Raw genomic sequence first — 26,635 nt, forward strand, 5'->3', positions numbered from 1 at the left:
GATTCGCCCCAAAAAGTCTGCAATTGCAGTCCTTCCTGCCAGTTGGTTGGTCTCAAGCCCCGCGGTGGAGGTCAGATCCTCGTATTTTTCAGGGGCTATTGGTATTGAGCTATAGTTGTAGGACAACAGCCTTCAACAATAATTACAATAATGAAGACATACGCGAACAACAAGCGTTACGCCAGGAGTTGAAGAGGATGACGCAATGGTATATTCGTCTTGTTGATGTACAGTGGGCTCCTCTACTTCCAACACCCTTACTCGACTTTTGCCCTTTTCCTCAGCCAGGCAAACAAACAAATCATAATGAATAATGAGAACAATACAGATGGGCACCGAGGATGCAGAAGAGGGGGAAAAAGTAAAGGGAAAAACAAAAACAGATAATGAAACACCCAGTTATACATGAAGACTGTGGAATATGCCCGCAGAACGGAGAAACAGAGAATAGAGAATACAAGGGATTAGAACACCCGGGGAATGCCACTACCGCCGTCTCAAGTACCACAAGAAGGCCGGAGTCATCAAGTGTTCCCCGAATGGCGACGGCACCTCAGCGAATCCAGGACGAGCCACAGGGTGTCGCAAGTACACCGCAGCGCAGATGTTGTGGTTCACCTCCAAGTATCTGGGAATCGTGGCGAATGCGCTCATGTAGTCACGCGGCCGCCAGGGGGTGGCATAGGGCTTGGTGCTATCGATCGGGTTGTCGCGCATCTGGATGAGCGCCCGGCGCAGCACCTCGAACTCTTCGTCCGTAAGTTCCGATGTATCGACCTCCTTTTCGGGGTTCTCAATGGCCTGACGGAACGCCTCAGACAGCTGGGTAGTGACGGCGCCGCTTTCGTCCTTCTTCTGGGCCGCATCCTCGGACTCCGACTTCTCGGTAGACTCCGCAGCAGAAGACTCATTGTTCTTAGCCTCAGCTTCCACCGTCTCTGCCTTCTGCCCCTCCACCTCCTGTCCCTCCTTCTTCTCCTTTTTGGCAGGCTTCGTCTCCGCGCGCTTGGCCTTGAGGAGAGTGGTCAGCTCGGAGAACTGCTCCTCGAGGTTGGCAGTCAAAACCGTGCTGTTTTCCGAGCGAGACAGCACTCGACGAACGGCCTTCTGGAATCCACGCAGCTGCTGTTTGCGCTTGGCCGGGAGGGCGTCCTTGCTGCTAGCCATGATGGCCTTGGCCTGGGCCATAAGAGCCTTGAGGGTTTCACGGGGAGATTCCTTCTTGGTGGGATCTTCCTCCTTCGTGGCCTCCTCCTTGGCCTCCTCAGCAGCTGCAGCCTCCTCGGCAGCCTCTTCAGCAGCCCTGGCCTCAGACGCCTTCTTGCGGGCCACACGGCCCTGTCGTCGCTCCACCTTGTCTTTGGGAGCACCAGTAGCATACATGACGCGCTCGGGATCGACCTGGAACATATCGCCGGGGTTGAGCAGGTAGCCGGGGTGTCTCATCTAGCAATGCGGGCCTGTATTAGTACTCGTCCACTTTTCCCTTCAAGCATATCCATCCAGACGAAAAAAAAAAGACTCGAAGAGAAGAGACCTACTGGCTTGCCATTGACCGTAACCGCACCGTGCACCACAAACTGCCGAGCCTGTCTGGCACTGCTGGCAAACATAGCCCGAAAGATAGCGGTATCGAGCCGACGCTCCAGCGGGGCGAAGGTCATGTGGGTGTAAGGCGTATTCCTCTCTTCCTTCCATTTGCCGTGCAACCTTGGCTTTCTAGAGTCCTCCGACGTCGTTTCTGTCTGTGCGGGCTTTTCCAGACCGGAACCGCGTCCGGCCGACATGGCGGACCCGTCATCCTCGGCCAAACTGAAGGTATTCATGGGCACGACGCTGCGCGCGCGCGGGGAGAACATGCGCTGCCATTGCTTCTCCGAGACCTGTTCACCGTGATAGGCCCGAAGCATAGACTTGGCCGTCCATTTCTGCTGGAAGAAGGTGCGGGCGCTGAAGAAGGGGTCCCTCTGGGTACTCAGGCTGTAGAGGTTATATTTGCTCCATGATTGGCGGACTTTCTGGACGGGGAGATGGGATTAGAATTGGATTGAGGAGGGGAGAGTGAAGAGAGACAAAGTAAGATTGACACGTACCGGCTTCTTCAAGGAGATAGTGGCCCTGTTTCTCATGATGGCGGTGGTGCTCCTGGTCTGGGCTGCTGCTGCTGCTGTCTTATTCTCCCGCAACTATCGCCGGCGGCCAAAACTTCGCTGCCGACAGGGCACGTGATCTGAGCAGCACATGATCTTGGCCGGGGACTGGGATGCTTGTTATAGCCTGAGGATTGAGGCAGACATGGCTCGGTCACTTATAGCTTCTCTGATTGGCCGGAGAAAGTCTCGCTTGCGAGTAGCGCAGACTCACCGCCCCCACCTCTGGTATATAAGCGTCGTCCACCCGCCGTTCTTTTAGACTCTTTTCTTCTTTCTTTTCTTCATACTTACCTTGTTTGGGTGGCTGCGATCAAGAAGGCGGTCCACCACAGATTGGTCCCTGCATTGCACAGCGCGGCGGAACAGTCTGTTCAACGGCCTTCGGGTCATTGACAGGCGTATTCTTTGGCACTCTTCCTTCGGGATACTCTTTCTTTTCATCATCGCTTCGCCTTGTGCGGGGTTATGGAGAAGAGAATATGTAGGCACTTTATCCCGTGTTGCGTATCTGATGAAGTCGGACCTCATGACCCTGTAATCTCGCTGGTATTAAGTCACCGTGTTGCCCAGGTCATCACCTACGACGTGCCGTGCACCTACGACGTTCCTATTCTCTTGAAAAGATGCTTGTGTGTGTCGCATGAAATGATGTTTCATTAATCATAACCCATTATCACACATTCGTCCTTACTATCAAAATTCCTCGCTCAATCTCCCTCTCGATTGGCGTTAGGGAACGCCTCCAACAGCGCCTCTGCTTCCTGCGGATTCACCGCATCGTCGAGGATCTCATGCGCCATTTCCACGGTCTCATCCGTAATGCCTGCTTCCAGCAACAATCCTTCACTGAAAGCCAGTCGCGTCAAAACAACCAGGAACTTCTGCTTTCCGCCCGCCACGCGACAGAGTTTCGCCTGTAGATCCACCGCATCACGGTGGCGCTGGATTACCCCATATACAAGCCTCATCAGCCCATTGATCATGGACGAGTGAAGATCTTTGGTCGGCGGCATGCTATATAACGCATGCACCTCATCGTGCATGGCCCGAATCACCCGAGCGAGCACGGTGGGATGGGATGCCAGGATCATACTGCCGTGTGTGCTCTCCGGTGCTTGCGAATTGAACGCCACCGTGGTCAAAAAGGACAACGCTTCCCGCCGCATATCGCATACTTCCCATGGCAGATAAGGCTTCTGCCCTTCATCTAGCTGAGGAGTCTCGCTTAGCAAGTTGGCGACGCGGTCTACAATGTAATTTTCGTTTGCGATCTGGTCCTGCTCCGTGCTCTGGATCGACCCGAACGAGCCATCTCGAATACTAGTCGACAATAGGCGAAGCATCAAGCTGATGTCTCGCAGTCGCTGCGAGCAATTCAACATCATCAAGACAAAGTCGTAGCGCATGTATTGCCAGAACGTTGCCAACTCACGCTCAACGTGCATCCGTCGAAAGGCCAATTGGAATAGAAGATTCAATGCCTTGGTCGAATCGACCAATGGTTCCAATTGCGACAACGGTGTTTTCCTTACCTGGCCCAGGTTCTGTCGGGACACAGGCGAATGCTTAAAGCGGGGCACGCCGTTGACATCGCCAGAATCCTGTAAGATGGGTACTAAGTGCTTGATCAAATCCGGGTCGTGTGCTTGCACATCGAGTGAAATCAAAAATCCCATTATCGACATGAACATCGGGATCGGGATGTAATATTTCTCGCTCAACGCACGTCCCCATAATGAGATGATGGCCCGCCCGTACTCCACCATGTAGTTGCCAAAGTCGAGCTTTGCCATTTCACCCATGAGGAGCGTAGATATCATCTGCTGAGGGTCGGAGGGAAACGCCAGCCCAGCCATTACCTCAATGTCCGGACGGCCATCTGGGATTGTGGAGTGATTCAAGATACGCTTCACAATGCTGGCGTCGAAGCTCCTAGTCTCTGGGACAAACGGTTCCGGGACGTCAATCATGGCATCGTCAGACAATTGTTCTGGTGGTGGGTCGTCCGGCGGGAGCTCTGCCTGTGGACTCAACTGTAATGGCGTTGGGCTGTCCTGGCTGAGCTTTCTCTTCCTCTTTCCAGGCCCGGTGGGCGTGGCGCGTTTCGACCTCGCCGACTTTGTTGGTGAGATGGCAAGGATTTCATCATCGTCAAAGCCATCTCGAAACGGTAGGATTCTGGATTTCTTCGGAGTGACAGGTGGCGCTTTATCCTCCGTTTGAGCCTTTGCCTTCAACTGGTGACTGCGCATCGCTTCCTCGGCCAGATCCTGTTTGAGGAATGCGTTCTCTGTGGCGAGCATCTTCCCTTCTGCACGAGCAGCCTCAACCTCTTCCATGTGTCTTGCGGCCTGCTCGGCCATTGCCTTGCGCAGCGCCGCCAGCTGTCGGTCATAGTCCTGGGTGACCTTTGCCTGGTTGGCTCGAATGATCGCGATCTCTCCAGTTTTCGTTTCCGCTATGGATCTTGCTGCCGTGAGCTCCTCTAATAACTGGTTATATCGTTCATTCTCCATCGCCAGCTATTTCCATGATTAGTTCTATAGCCGTATGGTCTCCACTTATCCCATGCTGGCGTTACCTTCTCGCTTAGTTCGGCATGAGTCCTATGTAGCTCAGCGTATTGAGAGGACCCTCCTCCCTCAATTTCCATGGGATCGGGCAAATCTCCATACTCGTCATCCGCATCGGCTTGGAGGTCACCAGTGGCTTCGGCATGAGATTGGGGGTCATTGTGATGGGCAGGCGTAGCGAAGACAGAGGCTTGTTTGAGCGCATTATCGGTATGAATGGCAACGCCGTTGTCCAGTACTTCTGCGTCAAGTTCGCCTATGTCCCAGTCGTCGTAGTCATTGGTCAAACCAGTATGTAGGCGCGGCGGAGGTTGTAAAGTGGCATTCGAGGCCCCACGATTGTCTTCGGCGACAGTCGTATGCTTGGGGTGGCCGTAAGTACGAGAAGAAGCCCTCAAATCAGGCAGGGGCTGTTGTTGGGAGGGGCCAGGAGCCTGTGTGGCACGGTATGCATTTTGTTCGAGTTGGTAGAGAGTACCCGGTGGCAGGTCGTCGAAGCCATCGTCGGAGAAGAAATCATCATCGTTTTCTTCCATACCCAGCGATGGACGATCGCCATGAGATGCACGTTTTAGAAGAGGGGATGTAGAAGTAGTGAGAGGTCTCAGCAAATGAAAAGAAAGTTATTGCGTAGATGAATGCGGGAGGGTAAGAGAAATTAGAAAAAAAAAAAAGGGAGAGACGGGGACCGACTGACGTCGACGGGGGAAGGAGGGCGCGTAATCAAGAAATCCCGACGGCTTACTCTCTCTCCCCTTCTCTCTCTCTCTCTCTCTCTCTCTGATCTCCCTCTCCCTCTTCATTCTCCTCCTCCACCTTCATCTCCACCTCCTCTCCCCCGAAAAAAAGTCTCTGCTCCTCTCTCGATATTTCTTCTGGGGACGGTCGTACACTTCAAGTGGTCACTCGGGGTTTGCAATAGTATTAGGCCCAGAACTCCTTGATCCTGTGGTCTGCAATTCACGTCTACCTGTTGTCTTCATTCCTCGGTCGCGAGTTCACATGAAATTTCATTAAGGACGACGATCATTGCTGCTTGACCCTTTTTGTTTTTTTTGCTTCTGGCATCTCTTCTCTACCCCCTTTCTTCTTCACTATTTCTCTTCTGATCAGTTCCACCCTTGCTTGGTTCGGCCCCTTCCGAACCTTTTCCTCAGCTCCCAAGCTCTCGCCAGCTTCGCCTATCCGGCCCCGCGCTCGTCAACCCAAGCTCCCGCGCAGCTCCGGTTTCCCCCTCCGTCTGTACATACATACTCTCCCACCATGTCAAAATCCCGTCGCAACGTCAGGTTCCCTCACAGGATGTCGACTGCCTCGGAGGGACGTCGGTCCAGTATCTCCGAGGCCAGCGATATCCTGTCTGATCCGGGTAGTCCGTCCAAAGACGGCTCCGTCGCGAAGCCAGCCACGATTCCGGAAGAGGTGAGCAACTGCATCACCATTGAGGTGCACATTTGGAAACAGATATGCTGACCAACCAGAAATCCGACAAACCTCAGCTATCCGACTACGAGAAGAAGAAACAGACTTTCATCACCCGCACGATATGGACCTTTGTCATGATCTTCGGTTTCTTCGTCGTCCTGTTCTCCGGCCACATCTACATCTTGGGCATCGTCACCGCTGTTCAGATCGTTTCGTTCAAGGAGGTCATTGCGATTGCCAATGTGCCCAGTAAAGAGAAGAACCTTCGCTTCACCAAGTCCCTCAATTGGTATTTCCTGGCGACTACAATGTACTTTCTGTATGGAGAGAGCGTCATCTATTATTTCAAGCATATCCTATTGGTCGACAAGGTATTGCTCCCTCTGGCCACTCACCACCGGTTCATCAGCTTTATGCTCTATGTCATGGGTAAGTTCTTGTTAGGAGACCTGCGTGTCTAGCTTTGCTAATCGGTCAGGATTTGTTTTCTTCGTCGCATCCCTGCAAAAGGGACACTACCGGTTCCAATTCACTCAATTCGCCTGGACACACATGGCCCTGTATCTCATCGTTGTTCAAGCGCACTTCGTCATGAACAACGTCCTTGAGGGAATGATCTGGTTCTTCCTCCCAGCTTCTTTGGTCATTGTCAATGACATCTTCGCTTATGTCTGCGGTATTACGTTTGGTCGCACCCAGCTCATCCAGTTGTCGCCCAAAAAGACCGTTGAAGGGTTCATTGGCGCATGGATTTGTACTATCATCTTCGGAATCGGTATCACCAACATTCTCATGCGCTACAAGTACTTCATCTGCCCCGTGAATGATCTTGGTTCGAATGTGTTGACCGGCCTCGAGTGCACCCCCAACCCGGCCTTTGTCCCTCAGCCGTACTCGTTCCCGGATTGGACTGGTGTGGAGAAGACCTTCTACATCGAGCCTATGCAGTTCCACCTTCTGGTCTTTGCCACTTTCGCCTCTCTCATTGCTCCGTTTGGCGGCTTCTTTGCCTCCGGGCTGAAGCGGACGTTCAAGATTAAAGACTTTGGCGAGTCGATTCCCGGCCACGGTGGCATTACCGATCGGATGGACTGCCAGTTCATCATGGGATTCTTTTCCTACATGTACTACCACAGCTTCATTGCTGTCTACAAAGCCAGCGTTGGGGATATCATCGAGGCCGCCATCACCGGACTCACTGTGGAGGAACAACTGGAGGTGGTCCGTGGCCTTGGCAAGTATTTGTACAATCAAGGAACTGTATCTGAAACGGTAGGCTCCGCAAAGCTCGTTGTAACCACGAAGTCACTGACATGGCTACAGATCTTGGAGTGCTTGAACACCGAGCACAAGCGCCGCTAGAGCGTCCCCCGCCCTTTGATGACCCATTCTTGTTCGGAGACCTTTCTCCGTGATGAAGTCCTCATTTATTTCTCCCTTCTTCCGAGTTTCTCGGAGAAATTACATACTTGAGCTTACGACCAAAATATGCTTCTTATAATCTACTCGTTTTCTCATCCTCCCGAGCGCCTCGGTCTGATGGACACACTTGACCGGACTTGCTAGGCTCGTCTACAACATTCGGGTTCTCTTTGACATGTGCACATACCATCCGCTGTACCACCATGAACACCCGGGGCGCCCTTCGCGCGAACAAAAAGACTACGTTGGAGTCATCAACGGGAAGTGAGGCAATTGGGGGTCTGTCCCCTACGCTACTTGATTGCCTTACTAATTTGCGGACTTCTCGTTCCTTGAGCTTCTAATTGCGTGTTGTGGTCGGTGGCGGCACAGGGATGAAGCCATGTCTCAGTAGGTAGACGTCTTTTTATATTGTAAAATTGTGGATATATAGCAATTTTGCTGGTTGCGCCTTACCTTGGTTTTGGTTGTAATTGTGGTGATGCTTCCACATCTGCTTAATGATGATTTCTTTTTGGCATTCTTCGACACAGATTGGGAAATAATTGTGGTACATACAATCTGCCATTCAACAGTCTTCTCTTATCTCTTGTAATGGTATGAGGTTACTGTGTTGGTATATGCAGTGGCGCCTGCAGTATAAGTTGCAAATCGGTTGGTGTTCGCTGTTGTGGATGCGCCTTGCCTCCAGCCTGACAACAACCCCTGAACCCCTCTTCATCATTGACCGCGGCAACTAGGGGGTAACGCAGACCCGGTCCTTTCAGCTTTTGGAGGGATACAAGCGCAGAATCAGTGTTTGTCTCCGGCTGAGAGCCGTGAGGAGGCTCGCGGGCGCAGAGGTGGCATGCCTCTGTTCGCACACCTAAGACTTGACCGCGTGCTTCGCTCGATAACGATAGGATGGATGTTTGCACCGTGCCTTGAAGAGCATGGGCGTCAGCGGCAGCGGCAGCGGCGGCAGCAGCAGCAGCAACAGCAGCAGCAGCAGCCATGATCCAGCTGCTCCTCCGTCTCAGCTGGGAGTACTCTTGCGAATCTCATCTTCCAACCACACAAGCCACATCAACCCCTCCCATCCCTCCAAATCAGAGATCCCAAATCCCCCAAGCCCCACCAAAAGAATGGAATACCAAAGTTCAAAAGAAGAAGAGGGGTCCCCTTCACTCCTCAACCTCATACTCCTCCACCTCCACCCGGAAATACTCCTCCACGCGCGCCCGCTCCACCTCCGCCCGGTCGGGCTCCAACATGAACCGCACAGCGTATTTCTCTCCAGCTCTCGGGCGATCCCCGTTAGCGGCAACGGGAGTGAGTGGGTGGTCCGGTTTGTCTTTGTCTGCTGCACTGTTACCGAGAGTGTGGCTGTTGATGCTGCCGTTGTTGCTATTGTGACTGGTGCCGTTCGTATAGCCCTTCCCCTTGGGACCGCGCGGCGCGGCGGGAGGGGGTTTCGGCTTCGGCTCGACCCAGTGCGTGTACCGGGGTAGCTTCTTCTCTTCCGCCTCGGAGTTGAGCGGGATGCGCACGGTCAGGAACCGGTCTGCGGGGAAGTGTGGGCCCACGGTGGTTTGAGCGCGGTTGTGGGTGTAGAGTTCTAGAATGTCGAGGAGGGTTTCTGTTTGTACAGGTTAGTCGGTTGTTCTTACGGTGGTGTGGTTGAGCTGAATCAGGACGGGCGCTCACTAGCCCATCCGTTATTCCAGGGAGGACTGATAAATGAAAGAGGGGTGCGAGAGGGGGGAGACACGAACCCATAACCTCCTCCCGACTCGTGTTCCAATCCTTGTAGTCAACGCCCGCTTCGACCTCCGGGATGCGCTGGTCCAGGAGTCGCCCCGCTAGCTCCAGAGCGCTGAACGCCATGGTCGAGGTGGTCTGTTTGATGGGCGCGTAGGTCCGGTACAGATCCTGGGCGATGCGGTAGGCGACAGTCGAGACCTCAGATTGCGAGGTCAGCCCGTACTTCCGCGCCAGCTTGACGAGCGTCTTTTGCGGGTGACGCGTGCGGAAGTCGAAGCCGGATGATTCCAGCATCAGACGCTCGAGGCCGATGATGCCTCGGGCGGGTAAGTCGAAGACCTGTTTTTTGCTGGTTAGTCTGGTGTTATGATACTTAGGTGGGAAGGGAAGGGATGAGTGTGATTTTGGGGGACGATGAGATGAATTCAGAGGGAGCGCTACCTGGCTGTCAGGAGCCAAATGCTCCTGGGGTGGCACCTTGAGGTTATAGGCTGCACAGACGAGCTCGCGGGATCGCTTGAGCGTGTCCTCGACCTTGCAGGCTGTGAAGAGAGCAGCTGTAGCGGCATCCTGAAGAGATCTGTTAGCATTGATGTGTTTCTGGGATAGAGAGGCTGCGAAGACTTACATTGTAATTGTACTCGTTGTCGGGATGGACGAGTCGGAATTTGTGGTAGTACACCACCGCCGTGTTGAAGGTGCGGATTGGGCTATGCATGAGATGTTAACTTGACTTTCTGCATGAAAGATAACCAAAAAAGAGATGTAGACATACAGATTCAAGTTGCGTCGGACGTTATCAACCCAGGTTACTCCCTGCAGGCGGAGGGACTCCTCGCGCAGCGGATTGACACCCATGGCGGCAATACATTGCTGGATGGTCTGCTCGAAGATGTACGGCTTGGCAACCTGGATGAACGAAGGATGGATGGGCGGCGGATCTGGGGCCGCAGTGGTGTCGGGCGGTGTGGATGAATGCGCGTCTTCTCTTCGGTCGGGTGCCATCTTGCTTCTATCTCAGATGCTGCTGCATGCGCTGCTCTTTCAGCAGAATGAATGATGGCTGATGGTCGGGGATTTGAGCCTGAGAGAGGAGGTTGAATGCCATTCATTGATTGGCGCAATCCAGAATCGCAATCAGTCGGTCAGGTGATACGGCGGGATGCACCTGCACAAATGACTAATATAGACCAGTGCATGACCAAAAGGCTGATCTAGTCGACGAGTTATGAAAGACCCATTGTGAATAGCTTCGCCAATGAGCTAGTGAAACTGGAAGCAAAAAAATGCCCAAAGCTGAGAATATTTTTACGGACATCAAGCTAGTGATGAAGTGGCATGCGGTTATTCGTACTTGCAAAGGCACCACCTACTTCTTCAAAATATTTATCAACCACTATTTTATCATGGTTCTGTTGACTATTCAATTTCATTCATGGAATATGTAAAAATAAACATGACTCCCAATTTCCAGAGCCCCGATTCTCGATTCAATCAGCTCATCTCATTCATATCACTCATTAAGGTACACCATATGCGACTTGGTGACCCGCACTCAACCCGATCGTAGTTGCTGTAATCACTTACGAAAGTCTTGAGCCTCACCGACGCTCAAATGTATGCGGAAAGAAAAAAGGGTTAAAATAAAGGTGAGAAAGGCAAAAGGGTAAGGTAGCGGGGTTTGGGTATCACAAACAAGGAAAAGAAAAGAAAAGAACAAGTAAACATGGCCAGATAGTTGAAACGGAAAGAGATAGGACTGAACTGCTTCCCTGCTCGGCCTCAGAGGCAGAGGTGGTAAAGTACACCACTGCAATCAAACCAGCACATAGGGATGCTCGCTACCCACGAGAGTCGATTCGCCCGTGTCATCCTCTGAACAATCGGGGTTCATGTCCTCTATGATAGTGCCTACACTGTCGCAACGCTCGGCTTCGTCGCCGAGAGCCAACCTCTTGGGACGAAGTTTGCCGTCGTCATCGAACCAGAACGCACCAAAGGGGTTCTTGCGCGCTAGGTCCACGGCGGTAGTACCGCCGCCCCCTTTACCGTCGCTGCCAGTTATAGTGGTAGTGGTGGTGGTGATGACAGTGCCGGTAGTTCCGGTGCCGTTGCTGCTTTTAGTGTCGTTGGAAGGCTTGGTGTTTTCGGGTGCCTTGAGGGCGAGGTCGGCACCTGCATCAATAAGAATGCGAAAGAGGGACTCTCGGCCTCGTTCAGCGGCGAGGTGGAGGGAGGTCTTGCCGTCAGCGGTCATCGCATTGATGTCGGCACCGAGGTCAAGGAGGAGGTGGATGAGGGCAGGGCGGGGAATTATGGCCATGGCGGCGATGTGCAGCGGTGTCTCGATGCCAGCAGAGGCGGCGCGGGCGTTGACATCGGCGCCGTGAGCGAGGAGGAGACGAAGGTACTCTGCAGCCTTAGGGAAAGCGAAGTCCGGCACGCCCGTTGCGACGTGTACGGCCTGGTGAATGGGCATCCAGCCCTGACTAGAAACGGTACAGACGTCGCGACCGAATTCCAGTGTCAGCTTGAGGATATCAAGGCAATCCTCGTTGATGGGCGGCGCGATGTGCAGGATGGTCTCCCCTTTAGGCGTTTGCACGTTCATGTCTGCCCCGCGATCCAGCAGGAAAAGGAACATCGTCCGGTTGCCCGCACGCGCCGCACACTGCAGCGGCGTGTAGCCCTGCGAAGTGCGCGCTTCGATGTTGGCTCCCAAGTCGAGCAGCTTTGACGCGACCGCCGTGTTAGCCGACTTGCGCGCCTGTTCGTGTAGCAGTGTCTCGCCTTCCTTGTTCCAGGCGTTTAGATCTGCTCCGCCGATCACGAGCAGATCGAAGGCGACCCAGTGTTTGGCATGCGCAGCCAACTGGAGTGCCGTGAATCCTGAGAGGGAGCGCGCCTCCACCTGCGCGCAACGCTGGAGGAGGAGCGAGATCGCCTCACAATTGTCAACTTTAGCTGCCAGTTGAAGCGGTGACAATCCGACCTCATTGGTCATGTCGATGGAGGCGCCTTTATCAAGGAGAAAGAGAATGATACGAGGCCTTCGCCACCGCACGGCCAGGTGAAGAGCCGTGTCCCCAGTGTGGATGTTGCGGAGATTGACGTCCACTTTGTTCTTCACGAGAAGGGGGATGGTAGACTCGTCGCATTCGGTTCCCACAGCCACTTGAAGGGCAGTTGCACCCTGCTCGTTTGCAATCTGGGTGTTAATGCGTCGGTTAAAAAGCACCTTCATTACCTTGCGATGTCCGTGCAACGTTGCTAGGTGCAGCGCGGAGCTTCCGTCTCGGGTCAACGCATTGATGTCAGCTCCGTGCTCTAGCAAAAGCTCGACCATTTCTTCATTACCTCGATAGGCGGCGCAGTGCAGCGGTGTGAACTTGAGAGAGTTGTCACTGGTATCCACTGCAGTACCCTGGAGTATCAGGCGTTCAGCTCTGGGGATGATACCGAAAAAAGCCAGAATGTGAAGACCACCCCAGTCTTTAGGATACTTGCCCAACCCGAACGCGCTGGGAAGCCCTTGTTCAGGAGCCGACTCTTGTATTGGTGGCCGTCTCCACAGTAGCTTGTTCAAGAACGTTTTCGTCAAGACCTGGATGGTCTGCTCGTCGTCGGTCATCTCGCGTGCATGGTGGCCCCAATATGTTGCGGTGTAGTTGAGAAACCCACTCTTGATGGTGCGAGGCGTAGCTCTGTTGTTATAATAGCAGTCATCTACCACCTCATCCGGTGTAATGGCCGTTAAACAGACCTCCGCAATGTCTTTTTGGGCTGTTGGAAAGAAGACTCGAGCGGCGGTTCCATTCAGGTAGCCCTTGGCCGTCTGATGAACGAAGCGCACGGTCCCCGTTACAGCATCGACGGTCAAAATTCCAGCTGTCTTTGCCTGTAACGTGTGTTCGAAAGTCTCATCCCCGGCTTTGTCATCGGGCAAGGGGGTATTGGTTGCACATTTGAGTTCCGCGACAGTCAACGGCCGGAGGGCGTACAGAGTCCAATACACGTAGCGAGCAGCCGTTGGATTCTGACTCACCACCTGTTTCAATGCTTCTCCATAGGCCTCACTCAGACTCTCTGGCAGATGTGCAACCGCTCGCTCCAAAAGACTTTTATTCTCATAGCGTGAAAGTAGATCGAGGTGAATCTTGGCAAGAAGGAAACTGAAAAGACGTAACATGTCAGTTCTCATGCGTGTGACACGGAGGCTCGTGTCTGGGAGGCAAATTGCGCCACTCACATCCCATGACATTTTTCTACAACTGTGCAGATAACTTCATCCTGCCAACTCGCGTCTGATTCTCCTCCCAATAGCGTCTTTAGCCGTGGGTCTTGTTGTATGCGCGAGACGGCATACATCTGTAGATCACCTGGTGCTCCCAAGATGTTGACTACTGAAGAGTTCGCCATCTGAGATACCTCTCTCAAGGTGACCAAGAGCTGTGCCTGTTCTGGAAGCTTCTTGAGCCGGCCAAGAATGCGATCCTTGTCAGAAATCAGGTCCAGGCCGTCGACGATAATGAACACCTTGGAAAACCTGTTGACCTCTGCTCGAATAGCACTTTGATAAGCCTTAGGGGAGGCTGATCCTTTTGCTGAAGACTCGGAATAGTACAGAGAAGAGGTTGCATAAGAGAGGCTCCGCTTTCGGTAAACAAGCTGAGCTAGGATGCTGCGGAGGATATCGAGAGAGGTCTGTTCCTTTGTTCGTTCTTCCTGACAGAAAATGAACACCGTTGCGATGTCGGATGATGTGAACGTCTTCTGGAGCGAATCAACCACAGCGGACCTATATGCTTATCAGTCATGCTACACAGTTCCAAGGTGTCAAGGGCCATCGTACGCGAGAAAAGTCTTTCCTGCACCAGCTACGCTCATGGGAGAAGATATTAGAGATATTCTCAGCTTAGGATATTATCCAACACTCACCTGGACCGATGCAATATAGTGTCTTAAAAGAACCGAGCAGCCAGCGTCTATACTGACTGTGGTCAAAGATCCAGCGACAAGACCCACGGAGCCGTCTGTTGCACAGGTCCGCGAGCGTAATGAACTGGTTTGAGCACAGCTGACTTGTGATTCCCAGAGCATCTTCCTCAAATTGAAGATCGATTGATGGTCCTACAAGCGTTAGTATAGACTGGATTTGCTGCATGGCTCGACGGGGTCTCATACCACAGTCTACATCGCGAGCCATCTTAAGTGTATACCTTATCTCCTGATCCAGTAAGGTGCGATCCCTATAGCCCGGTGACGGTTAGTATGATGTTCTTCGTGCTCAGGCCGTTCACGAGCCAAGAGCACACTCACTCGGAGTCCGGCTGCATTGCCAGGAGCATGATGATCTTATACTGCTCCAAGCGAGGCAGAAATGTCTTCTCCAGCAGATGTTTGCGGAAGTATGCAACGTTGACCCCGCCGGGCTGAAAATACAGCTCGATAGACTTGACAGTGGAGTCAAACCAGCTAAGCATTTCTGCTAAGGAGGAGAGACGGGCAGGGTCGACATGCCATTTCTCCTCGCCCCAGCTGATCTGATTCTGGATGCGATAGAGAAGATCCAAAATATCGGACAGCAGAGTCAGTGCTTTTTGAGACGTTTCCTGTGAGTCTCGGCCCGAATTAAGACATCGCATGGCTATGCGGGTAGCCTGGGTGGTCTGGGCAAGACCCGCACGAAGCGTTGTGATCTGGACCATGATGGCGTTTGGGGCGCGCGTGCGTGTGGGTGTGTGCTGTTGAACGCTCTAAACTGTATCTCTGCGCCCCCCGGCTCTGCTGCTTCTGTTACTAGGACTGCTCACACACGGTGGTGGCTGGGAGGTAACATGGATGCAATCGAATATGCGGAGATTGACGAGGTCGGCACCGCAGCCTGGATTGCTTTCAAAACACGTGCCGTACAAACCGTCGCAATTGGTGATCAAGGGACACACCACCGGCCAGGGAAAGTTGGAATCAACGAAATAAAAGGAGAAGATGTTGAGGAAAGAGATAGTGGAAAGGCTGTTCAGACCGTTTTGTTGTTCCAACAATTGATTCGGACCAGAAAGGCGAACCCACATACTTTGTACTAATATCAAAGCTAAGAGAAAGCCCGATCTCATTCCGGCACCCCGGCAATATTAGCTCGGTGGGCCATCCTCTTTAAAGACCTTCCTTGTCCAGAAAATAGACCAATGAAGCCGATGCAACAGGCAGACAACCTATCGATAGCCGCCGACCTTGTTAGGCTACGGCGAGAGTCTGTTCTTTCTCATACCAGGGCGTTTATGCACAATTCACTGGTTGCTCGGTTGAACGCCATAGTATCACACATTCATATATGTGTTCTTTTTGGTTACGGACAATTCAGAAATGTCGTAGCCAGCCTGCTCACGACTCTCACTCATATCCAGATGGCGTGCCATGAGGGAGGGGGTGGGGGTTCATGTGTAGGGTATGATGAGCCCACACTTTATCACACTACTTGAGTTGCTCCCCCGGTCCCGGGCGATCGCGATTGCACCCCTTCAAGCAGGACAGAGCCTTAGGGTGAGATAGTGTAGACGAAAAAATCAACACCAACAGCAAGAGTAACAGCAAGAGCAGCAACAGCAAGAGCAGCAACAGCAATGGAGAGGTAATTCGAGTGTTGCTTCATTTCAGCGAACAGACCGTCACACTGGAATGGACCTATTGACGGGCCATATTAACCAGGGAAGTGGGGAACGTGATCACCACCCGCAGGAGCCGAACCAGTCCCCACGAATGATTAGCCGCTGGGAAGAAGACCCCCGCTACTTACTTTCAGGACCAAACGCCAATGGCATCCCACGTACATCCTGGTCCGTGTGATAACCTTGTGTGAATTGGTAGGTGTCGCTGTTGTGCTGACCTCGACTCCCTTGCATCCCATCATCCTGCGGACTGCATGGAGTATCCCGGCCGGGGGAAAGGGGAGGGAGGGGAAGAGAGGGGAAGAGGAGAAAGTACTTCAGCCCAGTCCCAGATATGAAACACGCCATCCTCCAGTTGCGCGTGACTTTTACTGGCCTCTTCCTGACCGTAGCAGGATCAAGAGAGTCTGGTGTAGCTGGAAATATTGTATGGTAGTTGATGACAACAGCTCACAAGCCTAGCTCGCGTGAGCGGCTCTATGAATCTCTGAGGTGGCTTCACCTTCTCACGGAACAGGTCGCTCAGAGATTCGGGGCTTGATGAGCGATACACCGTAGCGACGAACAGTTTCGAGATTCCCTGTCGCGCCCTGAGAGAAAAGGGTCATATGGTACGGTGTATCGTTCGGCTAATGGGAGCATTACGTGGGACCTTATTTCATCATCTTATAGCCCCATGTGCCACGTAAAGTTTCGCCAATGAATCTCGCCAGATTATATCGCTTACGCAGCCTCGAGTGATGCTAGTAACCGAATTACCCTACGATCTTCATGTCTACTTTTGAGCTCTCGAACATGCGATATATTACTCTTCTCGTTTGGTTGCATCGTGTGTACAGTTGCTCATCTTGATTGATCAATGTGCCCGTTCCAATTGTTCATAGTCAGGGAGATCCAGCTCCCAGGTACCGGCTATAATAAAAACAACCAAAGCAACAAGCGAGGCGTGAGCCCGGCTCATCAGCGTACATCATGTCTAACTGTGTTGTACCTGCCACGGACAAAAGAGACATCATGTCAAGAGTTATAACACAAGAGGCTAGATGAGACAAAACAATTCGGGTAGTAGTCATAAAGTCGTTAGGTTTGGCACAGACAATATAAGAAAGTCCACAAGAATGAACAAAGGGCAGAGACAGTAAATACATGCGGCTGGGAGTCGATGGAATTGTAGACAACGAACTCATAAGGGTATCGAAATAGCCATACTCAGATGATAGGAGTGATGCCGATATAGGAAATTTTGGTGTAGGCGTGTAGAATTAAATAAAGTTTCCGTTGTGGTTGATAGACGTACCACTTTCGCGGCCCTTTCGAAGTGCCTTCGCGAGCATCAATTCTCTCATCCAGTCAATGCGTTCATCGCGTGACTTGACAGCGAAGTAATGCGCTTTGGGACCATTGACGAAAAAGCTTCTCTTGTCAAAGGTGCCATTCGTTGGGGAGGGAATCAGAGCGAACGTAAACGCTGTCTCCCCTTGAATTTCATCTTTGCGTTTCAGAACAGTCTTTTTGAATGCAGCGGTCAATTTCGAGCTGGAAGCAAACGAGGAGCATGCCACAGCATAATCATCAACGTCGATGTACTCGAGGGCCTTCGATTCTCGACTAGAGGATTGCTCGTCGGGATACATTGCCAACTGGGTGCCACGCAGAGTAAAGTGGTGGTCTTCCCAGTCGTGACGAAGAAACCGTGCATTTTTGCGCTTTTTCATCCACCCACTGTGAGCAACCTTGTTCGGCCCATGCGGTGTGAAGGGGGTTCTGCAATGAGCAGCACGTGGAGTCTTCTCCATATCTTCCGGAGTATCAATCGGTGGTAATGGTGACCGTTCTTCAAGTCGACCGAGCTTCGGCTGGTTTCGACTATTCCATACCATGCCATTCCTCCAGACGTTCTCTGCTTTCGTCGAGGCAGGCCGGGGAATCAAATCGGGAACATGGTGCATCTGTCCACCGAACCGCATGTTGGGGGGCACCGATTGCGATCCACCACGAGAAATCGGCCCTGCTGGAATTGCAGTAAGCGGAACATCTACCTCGGAGAATGGCGTGCTTTGACCGTAGTGAGAATCGATTCTGTAGTAATCAGACGGCGACAAAGTTGCCTCGAGAATACCCGATGATCGGACGGAGCTTTGCTGAGAAAAGCCCTGGTGCTTTCGCAGTATTGAGGGGGTGATGGTGCGCTGTGCGGAGTAGTTTGGCGAGAAAGTGGAGGTCGACGCATGAGTGCTGGGAATACGGAGTCTAGGAAGATGACGAAGATTCTCGGAAAGATTGCCACTGGCCTTGGCGGACTGCGGTGAGCTTGCGGCTGGCGACAATTGCTCAACGGGGGGAGTTGAAGGATCGGTTACCGGCTGAAGCTCACTCAATCGTTGGAAGTTGAGAAAGTTGCGCACATTCTCTTGTGGATCGCGAGGCCGCACACCATTGAGTTTGTCCTGTGACAATTGAAATTTGGAGTTCTGAACCTGACCCAGAGCATCGGACGACGCAACAATAGAAGGTGTGACTTCTGACTTTGGAGTTTTGGCCATGTTCTGCGCCGTAGCAGCATTTCCGGGGTCCCCTGCAATGACGACCGAACCACCTAGACCCTCAATGGGTAAGTCATGCAGCATCTTGGTGAGTTTTACCTGCTGCTTTTGCCATTTCCGACAGTTCTCGCCCTTTGAGCACATGTGGAGCTTGGGCAAAAGCTGCTCAATAGCCACGATCGAGACAGAATCTTCGGGAACGATATCCACGCCATCCCGCCGCTTGCGTTGACGTCTGCGTTGTTGAGCAGATTTGGACCTAGGCTTCTCGTCTTCGGGTGAGGGACTTGAGCAATCCACTCCAACCTGAGCTGCCATTGAGTTGGGGGTCGTTGTATCTTCTCTGCAGACCGGATCCGAATTATCTTGAGGGGCATCACAAAGCACCGATGTTGTTTTGGTACGGAGCTGACGGATGCAGCCCATAACCCGATGCCGCTTCCCAAATGATTGGATGTCAAGCTCCTTCAAGTCCTCGGATTGAAGCTCCAGTAAAATAGCGCCTGTGATATCATTGATGAAGAATTTCTCCACAATTGAATCCTCAAAGCCCTGACTTTGCAGCCATAGGACAACATCTTGAGGAGACCAATGCGAAACTTCCCGTTCGTTCGGCCTTGAACGATTTGGCTGAGCTTGGGATAAAGTAAGGGCATTCTGGGTCGGATTCTTGGGTACTGGCGTATCTTCTCTGTCGGGCTCAAGTGTGGAGGCTGAGCTGCAAAATGATATTGTGGCTGGTGCAGAGCTAAGATCCTCCATAGTCAACTCAACTTCAAAGGACTGTCCGAGTTCCGACCCATCAGACCCAATCCGAAACAGATGGGGTCCCACAGGACCCTTCACCGGTGTCTCATCGATTGCGAAATGGAACCCTGTAAGGCCGGTTGAATCCGGAGTTTTTGGTTCTTCTGGATTCGAGTCGGTCGGCGTTGATGCAGTTGTGACACTATCACCTGCGAGCTATAGAGATAAACGATTAGCCCGACAGTTAGCTTGATGCCGTCCGCGCATGGGACGTGGGGATAAACGTCTAAGCGTACCGAACCAACGCTGAGATTAGGGGAGATGTCGGAATAGTCTTCATTCGAGTCAGAATCGAAATCCGTGTCTAGAATCTCTGTCGATTCGGTATCCGACACGGCTAAAGACTGGAAGTAATGCATTTTCTCGATAATTGTTGCTTCTCTGATCCCTGAGCAGAATGAGTAATGCCCTATATGTGCATATGAAGGCGGAGGAGATGTCATACTAGACTTGTGTCTGGACGAGGTTCAGGAGAGACTCCAAGCCCAATGCTCCTGGATCCCGCCAAGAGCAATGTGCTTCTACCTCGAATTATCTGTTATGAAAGTATTCAAGTCTTCTGAACAAAGCAATCCTATGCTAGAGACTCAGTGACGGCTATGGCGTGTAACACTCGAGGCGGTTAGGATTCGGGTCGAAGGAGGTATGATGACGCTATTGAGATTGACTCGATCGAGGTATTGTACAAGCAACAGTACATGGCCTCTTTCGCCAGGCAATCTTCGTGGAGGTGAGAGAGGGGATAATTAGTAGACGGAGAATCACATCCGAGGGGGAGCAGAGATTCGACACGTATATGTAGAACCAAGGCGGCCAAAATACCTCCCAGCTGGGTATAAAAAAAGAACAGAGCACGACCAAGGACCTAGGGTACGATCGCAATGAGTGGCCGTTGTCATGAGAGAATCGATGGATGTGACAGTTTGAGCATGCACTTGCATGAGGCGGGGAGGAATGGTACTCATCGAATAGATCACTGTCGCCTTGTCCCGACTCCGGGTGCTGAGAAGTTGATTCGTCGCTCTTCTGTAACCTGGAATTATGCCAGCGCTTGGAAGGCGGTCGCCCAGGGCTCATTGCTCCGCTCATTGGCTACAGGCCATGAACCTACGACCTTGCACCCCAGACGGTCCCGATTTAGCATCTTCTGGGAGGACCGTGGCCATGGGCACACAAGTGAAGAGGGCTCAACACAATCTCACTGGCTCGGTAAAGGGCGCTACTACTGTGATGACGGGACGACAGAGTGACGGGAAACGGGGTTGGTCCGTCGTGGGCAGACACTATAGGCACTAAAGGCACTAGAGCAGCCGGCTTTCACCTTAATCACCTCAGATCATTGTGCAACGATAAGAATAGCTACAAGAAGAGGTTTTGAGTGTGTTTCCTACCACGATGGGCGGTTAAGGTCTCCAGGAATAGCATCTTCTCGGAACTATGCTGGGGTGTCGGTCAGTGCTGCTCAGCACTGGACCGAATTAGAGAGTGCTCGGGTGCGGCTTCACCCGGGAAACCAAGTAGGAGTACTAGGAGCTTTGACACAATTACCCCTCACGGTAATCTACTGTGACAGCCAGCTTTTGTGACTCAATCTCGATCGAACTTCCTGGATGGCTTTGTCTCACCGCCTGTTTTACATGCTGGTTTGATCCTAAACTCAACGCAGCAACTGTCTAGATTGCCTGCCCTCGCTTTCATAGATTCGCCGGCACAAGGGAGAAGGGAAAATGCCCGGACTTTCTTGCAATCTCTTCTATCTCGAACGTGCGATGCTGATTGAAGCAAGAGAAGGCAATATAAACCATCAAAGAGGTGTTCATAAGATAGTTTGCGCAGAAAATAGCTCCTGCCCACACTGGCAGAGATTACGAATCAGCAATAGCTGTAAAGTGCAATATGTACGGGCACCTCACAGTAACTAGTATACTGAGGAAATCAGATGCTGTCTTTGCAGTGCTGACATAAGCAGGCTAATGCGCAATGTGCAGATGCACCAGTCATGTGATATGAAACGCGGCGGGCTGTGCTTCCCTTTCCCTTTTAACTTATAGTCGCCAGTCTTCCAAGCTGTGCTCCTGTTCCCAAACTTCTATTGCACTTGAAGTTGTGACCTCAGAGCACCCAACGAAGCTTCTCCTGCATCTCGTGAGCGTTTCACTATTCTGCTTGATGATAGATAAGTCAACTACCACTACTATATGAAGAACAAAGGGGCAATTTTCTCTATTTCATACGATGAGTGCGACATGACGAGAACTCGTGCTTGTCAAACGCACATTCAAGGCAGAATTTACGTACCCACACTTTCACCACCTCGATTGCAGACGAGTATCTCGGTGAGTTGTTTAAATGGAACATTTTGAAATGCGGTTCAGGGACAGAAAATCTGCAATTGGAGTGGAAGCAGATTATTTTCCGATACGTACTTGTGAAAATAGGGCTGAAAATAAGCGGTAGCACAAAGGACTGTATAATCAATAGAATGGTTCATTTTCTTCTGCGTCATTGGAATCTTGGCAGCCATCTTTGAACGATGCAATCTACAGCCTGAGCCAGGAGAACAGTCTCTCCTCCTTTTCTAGGACTTACAGAGCCCAAATAGTAGTACAGTAAACCTCAGTCCAGCTCTGGATTATAGATCTCTGCCATACGACATATTGCATGGCAAGCAAGCCTTCTCAATATCTCTGATCAGCAAAGTCTTGATACGGCCTGGCCTTGCGATGATTAAGATCCTTAGATCAAGATCTTTTGCGTCATAGTGGATTCCGATAAACGGGTAAAGTGAACCCCGATCTCGGCTACGCAGCCTTGTGCATCCCGACCTCTCCACTTCGAGACGAACCCGTGTTCTAGAAATGTACTCGGTCAACGATGCCTTCCCCAACATGTTTTCCCAAATGGCATTGCGCCTGAAGATGGCACACTACTCCGGCGCTGACTGCATGTCATGTCACGAGCGCAGAATTTGAGTCTTGAGATAGGACGATAGCGTGTCGCATGGCTCTCCCGGATAAGAAGTCTCGATGGGAGGAGCCGCTAGCGCGTCAACACTCACGGCGTATCCCTCTTCTCGGAAAGCGTGTCAAGCGTGTCAAGATCTAGTCGCTGGCACAGAATACCAGCAGTGTGGTAAGCTGGGTGGACTTGGAAAAGCAAACCCCCCAAGGCTCTGCATTGAGAAGATAGGTTGCTAGATCCACGTCTACAAGGTACTAATTATGTTTTTTCTGCGCTTAATTTGCTATTCACAGGCGTGTGATTAGCTGGTTCGTTCGATCTAGTGCGTTATACTTGGAAGGGTCCTGAATATTCATGATGCGTCCACCACATGGAAGACATTAGTGTGACGAATCATGGGACGACTATAATTAGAATGCCGCCGAACCCATGAGCTAAAAATATAGCAATAAGAGGTCAAGAATGCCTAAAAGGGGAATTAAGCGGTTATCTTGGTGCTAAGCTGTCTAATATATGCTTCATTAGCGCTCAAACAAGCAATTAAGTAGAGACTCTTAAGGTAAGTTAGTGGGCGGTTAATAGGGTTACTAATTAGGGGATCATGCAAGAGCCTTGGACTACTATTCAGGTGCAGCAGACAAGGACAAATTGAGAGGGGAATCTTATCAATACCTTAGTACCTAACTTCTTAGCTTTTTTCTGCACGGGCCACACAGCCAGAGTCGGTTCTTGATTGGTGACGGATGCTTGAAATGCTGCTTAGCGCCCACAATCCCAACCCACCGAGCCGCCGATGGCTGGCCACTCCTACCAATGATGCTGGGGAGGGAGAAGCTTGGCATGCACCTCTTGCATCTCTTTCACACACTACCTTCTCTAACGTCGTTTCAGCAGTCGCCCAATGGCTCTCTAAACAGGAATTCTGGTGCCGTGACTTATCTTACGACCAATGAATAGTGGCCCTTTCCCAGTCTGGACAGGGGGTCATTGGGTGTTTTGTGGCAGAAGGCAGACAGTATCTCCAGTACCTTCAGTCTCTCGCATTCAGCAAGTCACCTTCCCCTACAGCGAAGGAACCGGCAGAAAAAAGCTGCTATAATAGCTGTCGACGAGAAAGCGAGTAGTGTGAAAATCTGATGGGCACAATGACAGGAACCGGGAATGCAGTCCACTTTTTAATTCATGCTTGGGGAAGCGCGAGGGCAGACGACTAGGTGCAGACCCTGACCAGGGACCCCAGTACTTTTCTGCGTCCTAATTTGATGCGAACCCCCAGGCACCTCCAGACCAAACGCTCCCAAATTTAGCTCTTAGTCGCCCACTAGTTGTCGCTCGTAGTCAGATCTTCCCCGCCCGCGGTTTGCATGTTGGTGCCGTCCACTGCATTTTCAGTTTAGCTCTACCGCCCACGTCAAAAAATAGAAGCATCGTAGCATGACGCTTTATCGCACGCTAGAGACATAAAGGTACACCCTGCTCCAGAAGATATTAAGACATCATGTTCGACACCAGCTGGTTTGAATTCAAGCCTCGCAGTCGTCGACAATCTCCGGTCTTCAATCTATACATTCCTGGACAACTTCAATTTCTCTCGCACTCTTCCCCTAGGCTGGCTCGTGCAGAGGGAGTCGGATTTGCATTGATACACTTATAATTGGGACTGTGATCTACCTTGAAGCCGGCACGGACTACCGATCTTGAACACACGGCACTTCGGAAACAAATCCCCGCATTTATTATGTCAGGCACAGTAGCATCATCGTCCAGGTCAGGGCCCATCTGGGTGAACGACAACTCTATCGACCCCACTATACCCCCCTTGAGTCCCGGCCAAAGAATTGTCAGATCCTACCGACGCTCACGTTCCGGTCAGTGCCATCGACATCTCTACGCGACTCACTCTCTTGGTCGCGAATGGGTTGAATATGCTGAGTACTCTTTCACATACACATGGGCTGACACCATGTCTCTGTGCAGGATGCTATACATGTCGTCTGCGGCGTAAAAAATGCGATGAGAATCGTCCAAGGTGTTCGTCATGCAGCAAGCTTGATATCACATGCGAGTACAATGAACCAACCTGGTGGAGAAATGTCGAGCTACGACACGTACACATGCAGCGGATCAAAAGGAGAATCAGGGTCGGCAAGGTTATGGAGAAGGAGAAGAACCTACAAGGTATGTTGTGAGACTCTGTTCGAACTCAGTCGAATTGGTTTCCCACACACGTTGCAATAGATTTCATTGATCGTACTCTTCCTTCAAGTAAGAGGCGCGTCAATGTGAATATGCCTCTGTCACGAGAAAGCTCTTACGAATCGGACACCCCATATATGCCCACTCCAAGCCTACCGTCAATGTCTTCTCCATATGGCTTCGACTTCAATGACTTTCCGTCCTGGCAAGATCCGACTGCGTCTTCCTTCACTAGCGTCGCGCCCGAGCAGATGCCAACGCAACTCCCACCGTTCTCTGCACTCCCTCAGCCACTGCACACGGCGCAAACCCTCCAGCAGATGTCGCAGTATTCGTCGCTACCACCTCCGGTTCAACACACAATGCAAGCTGTGCCACAGCACATGCACCCACAAGTGCCCTTGGAAATTACTCCGCATTATTCCCAGGCACAGGTGTCGCAGCAACTACTTCAACAATCATCCTTGCCACAGCCATCGGGCTCGTTTTCCCAGACTATCGGTGCACAGTATCCCCACCAGCTACACCAAGATGTTGTACCGGATATTTCTCAATTGGTTTCCCCGCCATTTACGCAGCAATTTGGCTCACAAGCCCTTCAGAATTTTGCCTCCCCCCAAGTTCGTCAGCAGAACCAGCAGTCGATCTCCCAGGCTTCTTGCTCATATCCCGCCTATCAGATTGACCCTCGACTTGAGGAAACAGATTCCCACAACTCTGCCAGCAGAGCCTTCCCAACCGCTGGGCCGAGCCAAGGAAACTTACAAAACTCCCAGGCTATCACCAGCACGAAATACACACATCTGCAGCATGACCAGCCTTTGTCGGCCTACTTCCAATCTACAAGCGTAGATGAAGCTGAACGACCGCTACTCTATCATTTCGTCGACAATGTCCTACCACTGATATTCCCCATTCTTGAAATCCATCCGCGAAGCCGTTCCCGCTCACGCGAAATCATTCGAGCACTAGAGACAAACAAATCCTACTATCACTGCTGTCTTAGTGTGTCTGCTATTCATGTCAAGACGGTGAACGCTGGCGCAAGTTTGACTGCTGATAATAAAGTTGTTGACGATATCATGCGCCATCGGTATGCGTCAGTTTCGGCCCTGCATCAGGCGCTGAAAACCAATAACAATCACGACAAAGTGCTTGATGGAACACTGGCAACAATACTTTTTCACTGCGCCGTTGGTGAACCGGATGATTACTTGCCGGAAATCCCGTGGTATGAGCACTTTTCGGCAGCTGCAGATCTCGTCAATAAGCTTGGATTAATCGAAGCGAAGCCCGAGGTCCCGCTACCGTTCAACATGTCTCTTACGACATGGATTGATATTCTTGGCGCGACGATGATAGGTCAGTCACCCAAGTTTGCGCACACATATCGCTCAAAGCATCTGAATGGTGTATCCACTGGCCTGCGGGAGCTCATGGGCTGTGATGATCGCGTGATGTACTTGATCTCAGAGATCGCGTGTCTCGACACTTTGAAACGGGAGCGACGGCTTGACGAATATTCTATCTGCCATCACGTATCTGCCTTGAGTGGACAACTAGAGTATGCGGAAGGAAGTAGCCCGGAGGACCCGTGCTCACCATCTGGTCTTGTGATTCCAGAAAAGCTGACCAAGAACGTGACTGCCGTGTTCCGCGCGGCGGCTCGGGTTTATCTTTCCACTCTCGTGCCCGGCTATGAGCGCACTCAGCAAAGTACAGCCAACCTGGTGCAAGCGGTCGCCGACCTCCTTCAATTCATCCCCGATGGGCCCTGGGGATTCGACCGTTCAATCGTTTGGCCTTTGCTCATTACAGGAGTGTATTCGACTCCGGGAAGTCAATTCCGCGACAAACTGGCGACACGATCCGAATTACTTGGGGAAGGGGCAGAGTATGGCAGCTTTGGCCGCATGTACCGCGTACTGAAAGAGGTTTGGAGACTTTCAGATGACATCACGCCCCAGATTTACACAGAGGCAAACTACCTGCTGCCTTCAATGAATCTTAAGCAGGGGCCGAATGGAGCTTACGTTCCACCACCCGCGATCAAGACAATCGGCCGGCCCATCAAGAAGCAAAAAGTCCATTGGCGAGACGTGATGAAGAGGCGTGACTGGCACTACCTGCTTCTATAGACTGTG

At 51.7% G+C, this 26,635-nt stretch overlaps 7 protein-coding genes across 7 annotated transcripts; 2 read left to right on the forward strand and 5 right to left on the reverse strand.

Annotated features, from left to right (window-relative positions):
* Positions 1-192: 192 nt before the first annotated feature.
* Positions 193-2,159, reverse strand: BP01DRAFT_425473 (mitochondrial 37S ribosomal protein uS4m). The gene is made up of 3 exons (XM_025579746.1): positions 2,094-2,159; positions 1,542-2,018; positions 193-1,446 (listed from the first exon to the last, which is right to left on the reverse strand). The coding sequence occupies exons 1-3, from the start codon at positions 2,127-2,129 to the stop codon at positions 487-489; spliced, it is 1,473 nt and encodes a 490-aa protein (XP_025428619.1). The 5' UTR covers positions 2,130-2,159; the 3' UTR covers positions 193-486.
* A 646-nt stretch (positions 2,160-2,805) lies between these two features.
* On the reverse strand, positions 2,806-5,360 carry BP01DRAFT_359315 (putative DNA repair protein Rad26). Its single transcript, XM_025575649.1, has 2 exons — positions 4,735-5,360; positions 2,806-4,675 (listed from the first exon to the last, which is right to left on the reverse strand). The coding sequence occupies exons 1-2, from the start codon at positions 5,260-5,262 to the stop codon at positions 2,861-2,863; spliced, it is 2,343 nt and encodes a 780-aa protein (XP_025428620.1). The 5' UTR covers positions 5,263-5,360; the 3' UTR covers positions 2,806-2,860.
* A 470-nt stretch (positions 5,361-5,830) lies between these two features.
* On the forward strand, positions 5,831-7,846 carry cds1 (phosphatidate cytidylyltransferase). The gene is made up of 4 exons (XM_025570475.1): positions 5,831-6,148; positions 6,208-6,580; positions 6,630-7,423; positions 7,475-7,846. Exons 1-4 carry the CDS (start codon positions 5,990-5,992, stop codon positions 7,511-7,513), a joined length of 1,365 nt encoding a protein of 454 aa, XP_025428621.1. The 5' UTR covers positions 5,831-5,989; the 3' UTR covers positions 7,514-7,846.
* A 332-nt stretch (positions 7,847-8,178) lies between these two features.
* On the reverse strand, positions 8,179-8,568 carry BP01DRAFT_385297 (uncharacterized protein; the record flags this gene model as incomplete). Its single annotated transcript, XM_025577578.1, has 1 exon — positions 8,179-8,568. The coding sequence occupies one exon, from the start codon at positions 8,566-8,568 to the stop codon at positions 8,179-8,181; it is 390 nt and encodes a 129-aa protein (XP_025428622.1).
* Positions 8,569-8,736: 168 nt separating this feature from the next.
* Positions 8,737-10,321, reverse strand: BP01DRAFT_385298 (putative cyclin; the record flags this gene model as incomplete). The annotated part of the gene is made up of 5 exons (XM_025577579.1): positions 8,737-9,191; positions 9,328-9,655; positions 9,758-9,886; positions 9,945-10,026; positions 10,092-10,321. The coding sequence occupies 5 exons, from the start codon at positions 10,319-10,321 to the stop codon at positions 8,737-8,739; spliced, it is 1,224 nt and encodes a 407-aa protein (XP_025428623.1).
* Positions 10,322-17,130: 6,809 nt separating this feature from the next.
* BP01DRAFT_132069 (uncharacterized protein) lies at positions 17,131-19,869 on the reverse strand. The gene is made up of 3 exons (XM_025570476.1): positions 19,780-19,869; positions 19,571-19,722; positions 17,131-19,490 (listed from the first exon to the last, which is right to left on the reverse strand). Exons 2-3 carry the CDS (start codon positions 19,691-19,693, stop codon positions 17,247-17,249), a joined length of 2,367 nt encoding a protein of 788 aa, XP_025428624.1. The 5' UTR covers positions 19,694-19,722; positions 19,780-19,869; the 3' UTR covers positions 17,131-17,246.
* A 4,164-nt stretch (positions 19,870-24,033) lies between these two features.
* BP01DRAFT_376110 (uncharacterized protein) lies at positions 24,034-26,629 on the forward strand (the record flags this gene model as incomplete). Its single annotated transcript, XM_025576932.1, has 4 exons — positions 24,034-24,163; positions 24,273-24,473; positions 24,534-25,111; positions 25,301-26,629. 4 exons carry the CDS (start codon positions 24,034-24,036, stop codon positions 26,627-26,629), a joined length of 2,238 nt encoding a protein of 745 aa, XP_025428625.1.
* Between the last annotated feature and the right edge of the window lie 6 nt (positions 26,630-26,635).

Source organism: Aspergillus saccharolyticus, assembly GCF_003184585.1.
Source record: "Aspergillus saccharolyticus JOP 1030-1 unplaced genomic scaffold BP01scaffold_33, whole genome shotgun sequence".
NCBI classification, from domain to species: Eukaryota; Fungi; Ascomycota; class Eurotiomycetes; order Eurotiales; family Aspergillaceae; genus Aspergillus; species Aspergillus saccharolyticus.